The sequence below is a fragment of the Mastigoproctus giganteus genome, chromosome 11 (genome assembly GCF_048544385.1).
Source record: "Mastigoproctus giganteus isolate SK-2022 chromosome 11, ASM4854438v1, whole genome shotgun sequence".
NCBI classification, from domain to species: Eukaryota; Metazoa; Arthropoda; class Arachnida; order Uropygi; family Thelyphonidae; genus Mastigoproctus; species Mastigoproctus giganteus.
In genome coordinates this window covers 176,071,762-176,085,314 of record NC_143585.1, presented here as the reverse complement: position 1 = coordinate 176,085,314, position 13,553 = coordinate 176,071,762, and the positions used below count along the sequence as shown (strand labels likewise).

Here is a 13,553-nt window from a genome sequence, read left to right as displayed (position 1 = left end):
ACTGAGTTATGATCACCCATATGAAAAGTGAATGCGACCCATTGACCACGTGAGGTACAAGAGTGCGGAGTTAGTTGACCTTTTTTTTTTTTTTTTTTTTATATAAACCCCAAACACAAGAGGTACTAGAACCTACAGTACCTAGTACCGTGCTTAGGTTGGAGGTTGAAAAGACGAAAGAAAATATTTGTTGACATTGGACTTGAACTTCTGCAGACTGTAATTGTCAGGAAATATGTATGAAGGAAGTTTGTTCCAGAAAACGGCAGTTGAATGAATAAACGAGGAAGACGAAAAGTTGGTTCTGTGAGTTTGAAGTTGGACAGTAAATGGATGTTGACTGGTGGTGGCACGTGTTCGGACTGTTTTGAAAGAGAGAGCAGGAATTGTAGAAGCCAATTCAGAAGAACAGTGCCCATGGAAGCATCTGTAGAAGAGGTATGCAGCAGAAACAGTACGTCTATGAGACAGCGAGTAGAGAGACTCTATTACAGATGAATCATTAATTAACCTAACTGCCCTCTTCTGAACGGAATCAAGAAGCCTGAGAGAGGTTTTGGGGCACCACCCCAGATGTGGGAACAATATTCCATGGTTGGGCGGATTTGCAATTTGTAAAGAGTGAACAACTGTTTGAAGAAAAGTAACGGCAAGAACGAAAGAGAAAACCAAGTTTTTTAGATGCAGAGGAAGCAATATTTGTAATGTACTTGTTCCAAGAGAGATTAGAAGCCAGTGTAATGCCCGAAAGAGATATATCGTTTTGCCTAGAAATCGGAGTGTCACCAGAAGTAAGCATAGGAGCAGAAGAATCCTTTTTACGAGATATAAGAGAAGACTGAGTTTTAGAAGGATTGAAATCAACTTAGTTGTCTTTGCCACACTTGAGAATTACCTGGAGATCGGCATTTAAGGAATTGGTAGCAGATTTCGAGAAGTTTAAATTGATTGAACAGGACAAGGTTTCTCAAAATGGAAAGTGGAATGCAATGTACTATCATCAGCAAAATTATGGATGGGATTTCCAGTCAATGGAAGAAGATCATTAATATACAAGAGGAAAAGAGTGGGGAAAGAACTGAACCTTGGGGGACACCGGCATTAGTGGAGAGGTTAGAAGACAGGAAGCCATCTACCATCAACCTCAGTGAGCGATCGGAGAGAAAACTGGATAGCCAATTACATAAAACAGTTGGCAAACCATAAGATGGAAGCTTGTTTAGAAGACCTTTATGCCAAACATGATCGAAAGCCTTTGAGATGTGAAGAGCAACTGCTTGTGTTTCACCGAACTTTTCCATTGAATTAGTACATAAAAGAGTAACACAAGCCAGAATATCACCAGTGGATCGATACTGACGGAATCCATAAGAAAGTGAAAAAAAAAAAAAGGCAGCAAAATACAGGAGTAAGTTCAGGAGCACAGGTTTTGATAACAAGTGGAGAAATACCATAGGGACCTAGAGCTTTCTTAGCATCAAGATTCGTCAAAATCCTTCTGACATCCTTTTAATGGAAGACCACAGGAGGCATTGAATGGAGCGTGTTGGGAATGATGGGAGGTGTTTTACCAAGATCATTAATACAAGAGTTGGAAGAAAAATGGGATGCTAGCAGGTCAGCATTATCCTTGGCTGAAGTGACAATAGAACCGTCTGGTTCGGACAGAGGTCGGAGAAGAGATGGACAAAAGTTGCAGCCAATAGCTTTGGCAAGAGACCAGAATGCTCGGCTACCATTAGGGCAAGAAGCAAGTTTTCTACTCTTTGCCTGTTCAAACTGTAGTTTGGATTGATTAATAACTGCTTTACAATTGTTGTGAGCTTTGGTATATGCAGAAAATCAAACTGAAGAAATGGAAACAAGGCAATAAGATATGCAACGTTCTTCTCTTGAATAGCCTTAGAATATTTATTGGAAAACCAAGGTTTAGATAAAGCAGGAGATTTTAAAGTGGAGTGTGGGATAAAGGATTCCATTCCCGCAAGAATAATTTCACTGACACGATCTGAGCAAACAGTGACATCAGAAGTTTTGAAACAGTAATCCAAACAAGGAAAAGGAGAAAAGAAATCTCGCAGGCCATCCCATTTTGCATTCTTGTAATGCCAAACAATACAAGGTTGGGAATAGCCATGAGATAAAGGCTTCATTGAAGAAGAGTTATTATTTGGTTTTTAGGAGCATTAGCAACTAAGGCCATATTGCTCCGTGAACATGCGGTGGTCATTCCTGACCTTTCCGCATCCTCCGTATTTGGTGGTGACGGGCTCGAACCCCGGTCTAATCAAGAAGCGTGTGCTACTCACTGCTGCTCCTTCCCACCTGGCTACGGAGGCGCCTTGAAGAAGAGACAATCACCAAGTTGTGATCTGAGGTGTCTAAAGGACCTCTCACTTCGACCGTGTACTTAAAAGGGTTGTTTGTGAGAAAAAGATCAAGCGTGTTGGCTGTATGGTTAGCATTATCCGTTTTTTTGGTAGGTAAATAAACAATCTGTGCAAGGTCATTACTAATTGCAAAAGCCTCAGCATCTCGAACAGCTAGGTCGGTGTGACTAGAAAATGGAAGCCAGCTGGAGTTGTGAACATTAAAATCAGCAAGGAAAATTACCTCACTATTAGGAAAGTTGGACTGGTTGTTGTTGTTGTTGTTATTTGGTTTTTAGGAACATTAGCAACTAAGGCCATATTGCTCCGGGAATATGCGGTGGTCATTCCCTGACCACTCCACATCCTCTGTATTTGGTGGTGACGGGCTCGACAGTTGGACTGGAGAAAGTCAAGTTGCAAAGAGAGGAAGTCAAAGAACTCCAAGTGATTAGTGGAGTTGGGAGAACGGTAGAGACAACCGATGAATTTGACACAATGAGGTAGAGAGATTTTAAGCCAGAGAAGATCAACAAAAGGAGATTCCAAATTACCAAGTCTCTGACAAGGAATATCGGAATGGACATATGCACAAGTACCACCTTTGAGGCGAAAGGAATCATACAGCAAATAATTTGGGCAACTGAAGTGTACAGTAGTTGAATCAACCATAACTGAGATTCTTTGAGAAAATGTACATGTGGTTTGTCAGACTGAAAGTGGAAATGTACATCGTTGAGATTAGAATTGAGGCCACGTATATTTGTGAAATGGATTAGGAAATGTTAGTATTAGATTTTTTTTTTATTAGTATTAGTAATGGCCGTATGGTGCAAGAAAGCCTTTGGCTTATGCTGCACCAACCAAAAAAAAAAAAAAAACCCGAATAAAACAATGATAAAATTAATAATAATTAATAAAAGAAAAGGAAATTAAACCTATCATCCTATGCACTTTCCTCACCTGAAGGTACTATCCAGATGACGTTTGAATTTCCCCAAACTGTCAGCCTCTACCCCCATGTTGGCAACTTATTCCAGTAATTTATAACTCGCTGGCTAAAATAAAACTTCCTGCAGTCCAATCTAAACAAAAAAAACAAAAAAACATGAACAAAATGGAGAACATCCAATCAGATCAATTTGCAAAATTCTACAGTGAATTATATACTGAAAAAGCTGATCACAGCAGTAAGCTTGACAACACCTCTACCTCCTCATATTTCAGTGATACCCTGACACAATTTGAAGTCAATACAGAGATTTTACTGAATACCATCAACAAATTTAAATTAAGTTATGACACAAACACTGGCAGTTTCCCCATGGCACTCTGGAAACACTGCTTTGTTGTATTGCAACAACAACTTATACATCTGATCAAGGCCATTTTCAATAAGGGATCACTCCCCAGAATATTAAAGGAAACCACAATCACCCCTCTTTTTAAAAAGGGGGCTAAAGACACACCTTCCTCTTATCGACCCATACACAAATCTAATCCCCTAAGCAAGATTATTGAGAACCTGCTTTACTCTCAACTCTGCTCCTTCATGAAAAATAAATTCAGCCACATTCATCATGGCTTCCTAATGGGCAGATCAACTGTGACTAACCTTCTCTCCATTGAACATGACATAAAACTTAGCCTTGACAATAATAATCAGATAGACATTATATACCTTGATCTACAGAAAGCCTTTGACTCTGTACCACATAAGTTGCTTTGCCTCAAATTAAAGAACACAGGTCTATCAAGTAATGCCTTATCACTTATGTCTAACTTTCTTGAAAACAGGAAAAGCAGAGTTAATTTTGAAGGAAGATACTCCTCCACTTTCCATATACAAAGGGGAGTCCCTCAGGGTTCTCCGCTGGGGCCACTACTCTTTGCCGTATATATTAATGACATACAGGATTGTATGCAACATGTTGACTTCAAAGTGCTCTCCTATGCAGATGACTTAAAAATATACAAAACCATCAAAACAACTCAAGACTGTGAATCACTGGAAAATGGACTAGACACCATCACCCGATGGATCACAAACAATGGTCTAACACTTAACTTAAACAAATGCTGCACCATGTCTGTCACAGACTATCATAAAAAACACAAGATTAATTATCCCTATAAAACTAATAATCATGAGCTATTGAGAATACATGAAGTCTCAGATTTGGGAGTATGGTTTTCTGAGAAGGGAAACTTCAACACACATGTAAACAAAACTACAGCTAAGGCCTCCAAATCACTTGGACTGGTTAAAAGAATCTGCTTCGATTTTACTAATATACAGCTCATAAAAACAGCTTGCATAATGATCATCAACCCAATTCTAGAATATGCCTCTCAAATCTGGAATCCTCACACCAAAATTCTTATAAAACAACTGGAAAGTATTCAGAAATCCATAGTCAGATTCCTCGTGTACAAATCTAGGTTGGAATTGAAAACAAAATCCTACTATGAATGGTGCATTCACTTTGGGATTGTACCACTCTACCAAAGAAGAGCTGCGGCAGACTGCAAATTCCTAATGCATCTCGTGTCTGGCAAGCTCGATGCCCCCGAGCTGCTCTACCTCATCAACTTCAGCTGTCCTCCAAGAGTCTTGAGAAGACAAAATATGCTGGCACAAGAGCCATTCAGAACTGATCAACTCAGATTCCACTACTTCAACAGAACTGCAAAACTGCTGAACGATTCCAACATTGATATCCTAAATGAAAACATTAATATCAAAAAAGAACTACAAAGGTTTTTCAATCAAACTAATAGAGAATAAAAATAAATGATTAACTTACTAATAACAACAATAATAAAACAATAAAGATAGGTATACTTAGCCTTAACAAAAAATATAAATAATTAATTTAAATCTTTTTTTTTTTTTTTTTTTTTTGTTTGTTTTTTCTTCAATGAACTAAGTTAAGAAATAACAATTGTTTAGTAAGAAATAAGTTGGTGAAGAAAAAAAAAAAAAAAAAAAATTTGGTATAACAATAAGAATAATAACACAAAGCAACTAATGCAACTACTTAATGTGAACAATCAAGAAAAGAAAACAACAAAATGCTTAGAAATACTAATTTCTCTGTTACCACAGCTTTGCTAAAGTGCAAATCGTTTGTAACGCATGATATGCATTGTATACGTTGTAAATTGACCTTGTATATTTTAAATTGTATATTGATACCTGATATTGTGTAAAGATTGTAAATAGAAGGATTACTATATTTCTACGGTAAATTTCTCCTCTGTAAGGCTTCGGCTGTTTTGGAGTAAAAATAAAAAAAAAAAAAAAAAACTGTCAGCCTCTACCCCCATGTTGGCAACTTATTCCAGTAATTTATAACTCGCTGGCTAAAATAAAACTTCCTGCAGTCCAATCTAAACATTCCCCCCCCCCATAACTTGAATTTATGTCCCCTAGTTCTAGCATCATTTATAATCTTGAAAATTTCGTCCTCATTCGTTTTACTGATGCCTTAAACACCTCAATCAAATCTCCTGTAAGGTGCCTAGTTTCCAAACTCTGCATCCCACATATTCGAAGTCTTTCTTCATAAGGACGCCCTTTTGCCGATCTCACCAGGTGAGTTACCCGTCTTTGCACCCTTTCAAGAAGCTCGATGTCTTTCTTTAGGTGTGGTCTCCATTTGAACACAGTTTAAATCTTTTCGCAGATAAGCTTACTCTATTAGTTTGACAATTCGTGGTGTATTCAATAGTAAGAAAAAGTGGGTGGGACATGCTGTATTATGTAATGAAATTTTTGGATATGGCGTACACATAGTAAGAATATACCCAGATCCTTGACATAACGTGGCCTCAACAATACTGTAGTGTGTAGTGTGTACCCCACATACACACTACTTAGACTCCCTCCACTCTGGCAGAGTAGAGGTAGCAAGATTGTACACTAGCTGATCAGGAAGCCTCCAAAGAGTTACCAATTGGTTCAGTCTGGTGTACTATCTAGCGGCCGGCCTGCGATCACCGTTTTAGAGCTGTACACTCGAAATGTAAGGAAGATTGGATCTCGCCATAATGTTCATCCTAACCACAAAAGTCATCAGTCATACTGCATGATGGAAGAATGGGGAAGGGTTGACTGGAACTTAGCTCTGGAGACTAAACATGGGTTCCACCACTTCAAGCCTCCAATAAGCAAAGTGGTGGTATTGCACCAGTTGATGTGAGTTTTCTACCACCTAGTACTACCTGTTAACACAGAGGGGTGGCATTACTCCATGTGGTGTGGGCACCACACCTCGACCCCTGCTTACGTTGGTTCACACCTGTGTGGTCACCCACTGTGTGCTTGTGCATGGAGGTTATACCCAGGAGGTTACTAACAGTCCCAGGGGCGCCTCCGTAGCCAGGTGGGAAGGAGCAGCAGTGCATAGCACATGCTTCTTGATTAGACTGGGGTTCGAGCCCGTCACCACCAAATACGGAGGATGCGGAAACGTCAGGGAACGACCACCGCATATCCTGGAGCAATATGGCCTTAGTTGCTAATGCTCCTAAAAATCAAATAACAAACAAACAAACAAACTAACTAACAGTCCCACCATCGTGAAGGTGCAAGCAGAGGATTTGGCTGTTACAGACCATCTGGACTTCACCGAAATTGAGTCCACTTGACTTGAGTGTCACCCGAGTATCAGTTCCATCAGCGTTTTAGACTGTTAGGTAGCAAGTACAGTTTGTCTGGCATATCTGAGAGAATGTCTGTGACACCTCAAGGAGCTACGTGGCATAATAAGGTGTCAGTGGTTCAGTATATAGTAAAATTCCGATTATTATTAGTGAAAGAAAGGATTTATCGGAATTTAATAAAGGACAGATGGTAAGAGCTTAACGAGCTGGTGCCTCGATTTCCATAGGTAATGTACCAGGACTGTCATCAAAATGGTCAAACAACGAACCGATGGCAAAACTGCAAAGGTCAGTGAAAGGTTGATGTTAGAAGTAAGCGGCGCCGGGTCCAACGACTTGTACAGGCGAACAGGCACAGCACTGATCAAGAGTTGACTGCCCAATACAACATGGGCCAACCCAGAACAATATCTGGCATGACCATGCATTGCACGCTCACATGTATGGGCTATACCAACAGATGACCCCTACGGCATCCTCTCCTAACCAAGGTTTATCGGCATAAAAGACTCACTTGGTGCAAAGAAATGCAAGTTGTATGTTAGAAGACTGGAAGAAGGTGTGCTGGTTGGATGAGTCACATTATTTACTCCACACCGTGGATGGTCATGTACGGATTTGGCATCAACAACATGAGGTTGTTCATCCATCATGCATGGAATGAATAGTGCAGGCCGGTGGAAGCAGTTGTGTGGTGTGGGGCATGTTTCACTGGCAGGAACTTGGGAACCCTGGTGCATGTGGAACAACGTATCATGGTCTCCACTATTGTCAATCAACTGCTTGCTGACTCTGTACACCCACTATGTTACACTTTTTCCCGCATAGCAATGGTGTCTTTCGCAATGACAATGCGCCGAGCCAATGGGCACTTGTTGTGCAGGAATGGTTTGAGGAACATAGTTCTGACTTCCAGCATATCGATTGGCCTCTGAACTCCCCCGATATCAATCCCATAGAGCAATGACATTAGGGAAAGTCATATCAGGCATCTGGATACACCAATTACCTTCATACCTGCATTGCTGACTGCATTACACATGGCATGGTTGGCCATACCTCCCGAACGCTTCCGACATGTTGTTGAATCAATGCCACGTCGAATAACTACTGTACTGACAGAAAAAGGAGGACCTACAAAGTATTAAGTAGGTGGTCATAATTCAGTGATCACTGTGTATAATAGATTGCACTAACGGAAAAGCCAAATAAACCGGAAACTGCAAATTGTTTTTATTATTTTATGGTTGTGACCTCCAGAAATGTGCTTTAGAAAAATATTGCAAAGGCATTCAAAATTGATTCTTGTAACTGAACATATGATAATAACAACATAATATCAGAACATATGATAATAATGGATAATAATATGCATATGTTCATATGATAATAATCATATGAACATATGATGAAAGTGTAGTGCATTTTAAAGATTTGAATTGGTTTTTTTGAAATTTGATTCTACGAAGCAGCTGATTCTACTAACCCGTGATCATGTTTCCGTCGCCTACTTATTTCACTTTACAATGGGCTTATGATTGTCTCTGACAATCTGGGGGTTAATCATGTTTGCTGCACTCTCCTACTCTGATTAAATGACATGTTGTCCGAATTAAGTGAAGAAAACCCTGGCTTCTGGCTATTTTCTTGATTAGGTTCTGATCTTTAAGATTTGTCCCAAATAAATGGCTGTCCTGATTAACTGGTGGCCCAAATAACCGGGATCCACTTTATAAACAAAAATGGATTCAACGTATAGTTAGAATGAGAGAAGGGAGATTACTGAAGTTGATAAAACATTATAAGATAAAACTGGTGAATCAAAGAAGCGATGCATGAGACCAGAAAAGGCTACATGGCCTTGACAACCTTGAAGGAAGAAGAAGGGAAGATTATTACTGTTATTATTATATTTTTGTACGTTATTATTCTAAAACTCTTTTTTTTTGTACTTGTTTCAGTGGTATAGTTAAATTTATTATGTGTGTTTTTTAATTAATAGTTTTCTGAAGTGATTGAACCTGTTGTGCCATGCTTTGAAAATATCTTAGTTCAAGCGAATGAAGATAATATAAGAGTAAGTATAATTTACAAGTGTTATATTGTTATCATTTTAGTTATTTTCTTTGTTCTCAGGATAACTCGACACAGGGGTGGATAAGAAATTTCTTATTGAAAATTTTAATATAACAGCTGTTTAATTTAATATTTCTTACTTAATTATTTATTGTTTAGATAATTTTTTAATCTATTTTTTTTATTTTTTTTTAATTATCTGCAAATTTTTTGTATAGATAAATGCTCACCTTTGTTGTTTAAAACTGTCAGAAATATGAACAGATAAAGTTAACAGAGATAGAACACTACAATTTAGATGATTCACAAATAGTGCATTTTTTATTGTATTAATTTCATATTTTATAATTTAGTTATTTATTAGAAATAGTGGATATACTCTTTTACTGAAAAAAGTCAATGTAGAGCATTTTTCCATTTTAGTTTAGACAGGTGGTTAAGAATACATATTAGCATTAGTAAAGGTATATGATGCAAGAAAGCAAGCTTATATAGCATCAGCCAAAAAAAAGAGGAAAAAACCTCCCATTTCACCCATCCATTCTCTCCAAATGTTTGTCTAGTTCTGCCTTGAACTTATTTAAGTTGTTGACCTCCACTACAACAGATGGAAGTTTGTTCCAACTATCAACCACCCGCTGGCTAAAGATAAATTTCCACACATCTATTATACAATTGTCTTTCCTCACTTTGAACTTATATCTCTTCAGGTTAGCAATCTGAGTAAGAGATAAAATTCTGTTAGCATTGAGCTTGCTCGAACCATTCAAGGCCTTGTACACCTCAATCAGATCACCTTGCAGGTGCCTAGTCTCCAGAAGCTGTAATTTGCAGAACTTAAGCCTACTTGGTAACAGCAACTCTTTGTTCCACTCACCATGCCCTTCTCTGTGCTCATTCCAGCAGCTCTACATCTTTTCTAAAATGAGGGCTCCAGACCTGTATACAGTATTCAGTTTGGCCTGACCATTGCCTTATACAAGTGGATAATCACCCCTTATCACTAATAGAAAAATTCCTGTATGTCATTGACAAGACACCGTGAGCTACTCTTGCAGCCTGTCTGCACTGCTCCGAAAACTTCATATCTGACTGCGCAATAACCACAGGGTCCTCTTCATTCTCCACTACCCTGAGTATAGTACCACCCAGTTCATTTGTCAATGTTAAACTTCAGTTGCCACCTCACAGTCCATCTGCTCAACTTTCCCAGATCCTGTTTCAGTAGCATACTATCATTATTGTCATTAACAACCCTTCATATTATCTGCAAACTTAGACATTAACCCTGATATAAGTTCATCAATATCATTGATAAATACCAAAAACAACAATGGGCCCAACACCGAACCCTGGGGGACTGCACTAATAACATTAGTCCAAGAAGAGCAGTGTCCATTAATAACCACTCTGTCTTCTCCCACTCAACCATCCTTTTATCCATTGTACTAACTTGCCCTTAATGCCATACTGCTCCAATTTGTACAGTAGTCTTCCATGTGCCACAGTATCAAAAGCTTTCCTAAAATCCAAGTATATGATATCAAAATTATTCTTTGCATCCAGTTCCTTTGTGACCACATCATAGTATCCAATTAAATTTGCCAGACAAGACTTCACATTAACAAACCCATGTTGTCTGAACTATAACTGCAGTCTTGTCTAGATGATCCCGCTTCATTTTCTTGACTAGTGACTCCATTATTTTCCCTGGAACAGAAGTTCCAGGGAAAATATTGTCTGCAATTACTTGTGTCATTCTTTTATCCCCCTTTGTGAATTGGGGACACATTTGCACATCTCCAGTCCATGGGAACTCCCCTGAGTCCAACAAAGCTTCCATAATTATGGTAAGGGTTTGCTTACTTCCTTTGCTGCTTCCTTTAATGTAACTAGATAGATCCCATCCACCCCAGATGCCTTATGTTCAATTTCAACAATTTCTCCTCCACTTTATTGTCAGTTATTACACAATCATTTAGCTCCCTGCCAGAGTCTGATAAGCTTCTGTCCTCCGGTTCCCTACAGACCTCCTCGTGTTTAAATGTAGATGCAAAATACTCATTCAGTTTGTTAGCTACCTCAACAGGTTTATCAACAATCGAACCATCAATGTCAAGTGGATAAATCCCCCGCCCTCTCCTTCTAGAGATCTCAGATTTATTTTTAGTACACACATTATATTAGCAATTTAATTACACAAAATGTAATTTATTATAATTTATTATACATTTATTGAAATTTATTCCAGGGAGGCTGTCGAGTTAATTTCAAGGTCCTTCAACCATATGTCAATGTTAGAAGGACTAATTAAATTGTATCAGTTTCAGTAGATCTTACTATGTGAAAATATTCACAATCCTTATAATAAATTAGTTAAATTCCAGACTGGTTTCAGCATTTTATTTTCAAAATTATTCTGTCAGGGTCCTGAGTGCCAAGCGATAGTTCCCAAGCAATATTTGCAGTGCGATTTTCTAGCATTTTTCCAAGGGCGAGTACTAGTGCATTAGCATTAGCATTAGTAGAGGCATATGATGCAAGAAAGCAAGCTTATTCAGCATCAGCCAAAAAAAAAAAAAAAAACACACCACTCCCATTTCACCCCTCCGTTCGTTCGAAATACCTGTCCAGTTGAGCTTTAAATTTGTTTAGGCTATCAACTTCAACAACAAGTGATGGAAGTCGGTTCCACCAACCAACCACCCGCTGGCCAAAGTCAAATTTCCGCACATCTATCCGACATCCGTCCTTCCTCAATTTGAATTTATGCCCTCTGAGGTGATTATTCTGAGCAAGATGAAGAATCCCATTGGCATTGAGCATGCTCAAACCATTCAAAGCCTTATACACCTCTATCAGATCACCTCGCCGGTGCCTAGTCTCCAGACTCTGTAATTTGCAAAACTTAAGCCTTTCTTCATAAGAGCATCCCTTTGTTCCATTTACTAATCTTGTTGCCCTTCTCTGTACCCGTTCCAGCAGCTCTACATCCTTCTTGAAATGAGGCCTCCAGACCTGTATACAGTACTCAAGATGTGGCCTAACCATTGCCTTATACAAGGGAATAATCACCTCCTTATCCCTGCTAGAAAAATTCCTGTATATCATTGACAAGACACCATGATTTAATAATCCCTCCACCACTCACAACGTTACTGCTTCCCTCACTGAGCAATGTCACTGCTTCACTGCTAGCAATGTTACTGCTATTACTAACAACGTACTGCTCTCCTCTTCTGCTGATCGCTTGGTCACTGGTTGGCACTGCTCCTGCCTCCACATGGCAGGGTTGGTAACCTAGGAGAAGGAATTCCCTCTTCCAGGGCTAAATGGAGCAGTGATGGATTGTGATGCATATCCACCGCTAGAGACCACGGGCTCCAGAACTGTTAACACTGATTCAGAGCATGGCTCAATCGTCCAAAGAGACTACAGACAGAAAAACAAACTACAGACAAGCCAGCATTTCTCATAATGCCTTCACTATCCACACAACCTGTCTGCAAGCTATCACCTTTTCTAATACAGAAATGTTTGTAATCGGTTGTTGGATCTCTGAAAATGGTTAAACGGCTCCAATCTGGAGACCTTCTAATTGAAGCTTCTAAGCCAAGTCACTCAGAAAAACTGTTAAAATTAACAACTTTTAACAATATTCCTATGTCAGTAACAGCCCATAACTTTCTGAACACCTCTAAAGGAGTTATCAGCGAATGGGACTTACTAAATGTGTCTGAAGAAGAGATAATTCAAGAGGTTAGCAGAAAAAAAAGTGACTCATGCACAGAGAATTATGACAAAAAAAGATGTCAACCAAACAGATCCATTATTTTGGCATTAGCATTAGTAGAGGCATATGATGCAAGAAAGCAAGCTTATGCAACATCAGACACAAAAAAAAAAAAAAAAAACACTTCCATTTCACCCCTCCATTCATTTGAAATACCTGTCCAGCTGAGCCTTAAATTTATTTAGGCTATCAACTTCCACAACAAGGGATGGAAGTCTGTTCCACCAGCCAACTACCTGGCTAAAGGCAAATTTCTGCACATCTATCCTACATCTGTTTTTCCTCAATCTGAATTTATGCCCTGTCAGGTGATTATTCTGAGCAGGAGGTAGAATCCCATCGGCATTGAGCATGCTCAAACCATTCAACGCTTTATACACCTCTATCAGATCACCTCGCCGGTGCCTAGTCTCCAGACACTGTAATTTGCAAAACTTAAGCCTTTCTTCGTAAGAACAACCCTTTGTTTCATTCACTAATCTTGTTGCCCTTCTCTGTACTCGTTCCAGCAGCTCTACATACTTCTTGAAATGAGGCCTCTAGACCTGTATACAGTACTCAAGGTGTGGCCTGACCATTAGCATTAGTAGAGGCATATGATGCAAGAAAGCAAGCTTATGCAGCATCAGCCAAAAAAAAAAAAAAAA

The 13,553-nt window shown here is 39.0% G+C and overlaps 1 protein-coding gene across 1 annotated transcript in view; it reads left to right on the top strand.

Moving 5' to 3' along the window:
- The window catches only part of LOC150078585 (voltage-dependent calcium channel subunit alpha-2/delta-3-like), a 307,888-nt gene that overhangs the window by 28,515 nt on the left and 265,820 nt on the right, over positions 1-13,553 (top strand). Inside the window, exon 3 of the mRNA XM_090384625.1 lies at positions 9,040-9,114. Within this exon, the coding sequence (XP_090240751.1) occupies positions 9,040-9,114 (75 nt within the window). The remainder of the gene's footprint in view (positions 1-9,039; positions 9,115-13,553) is intronic.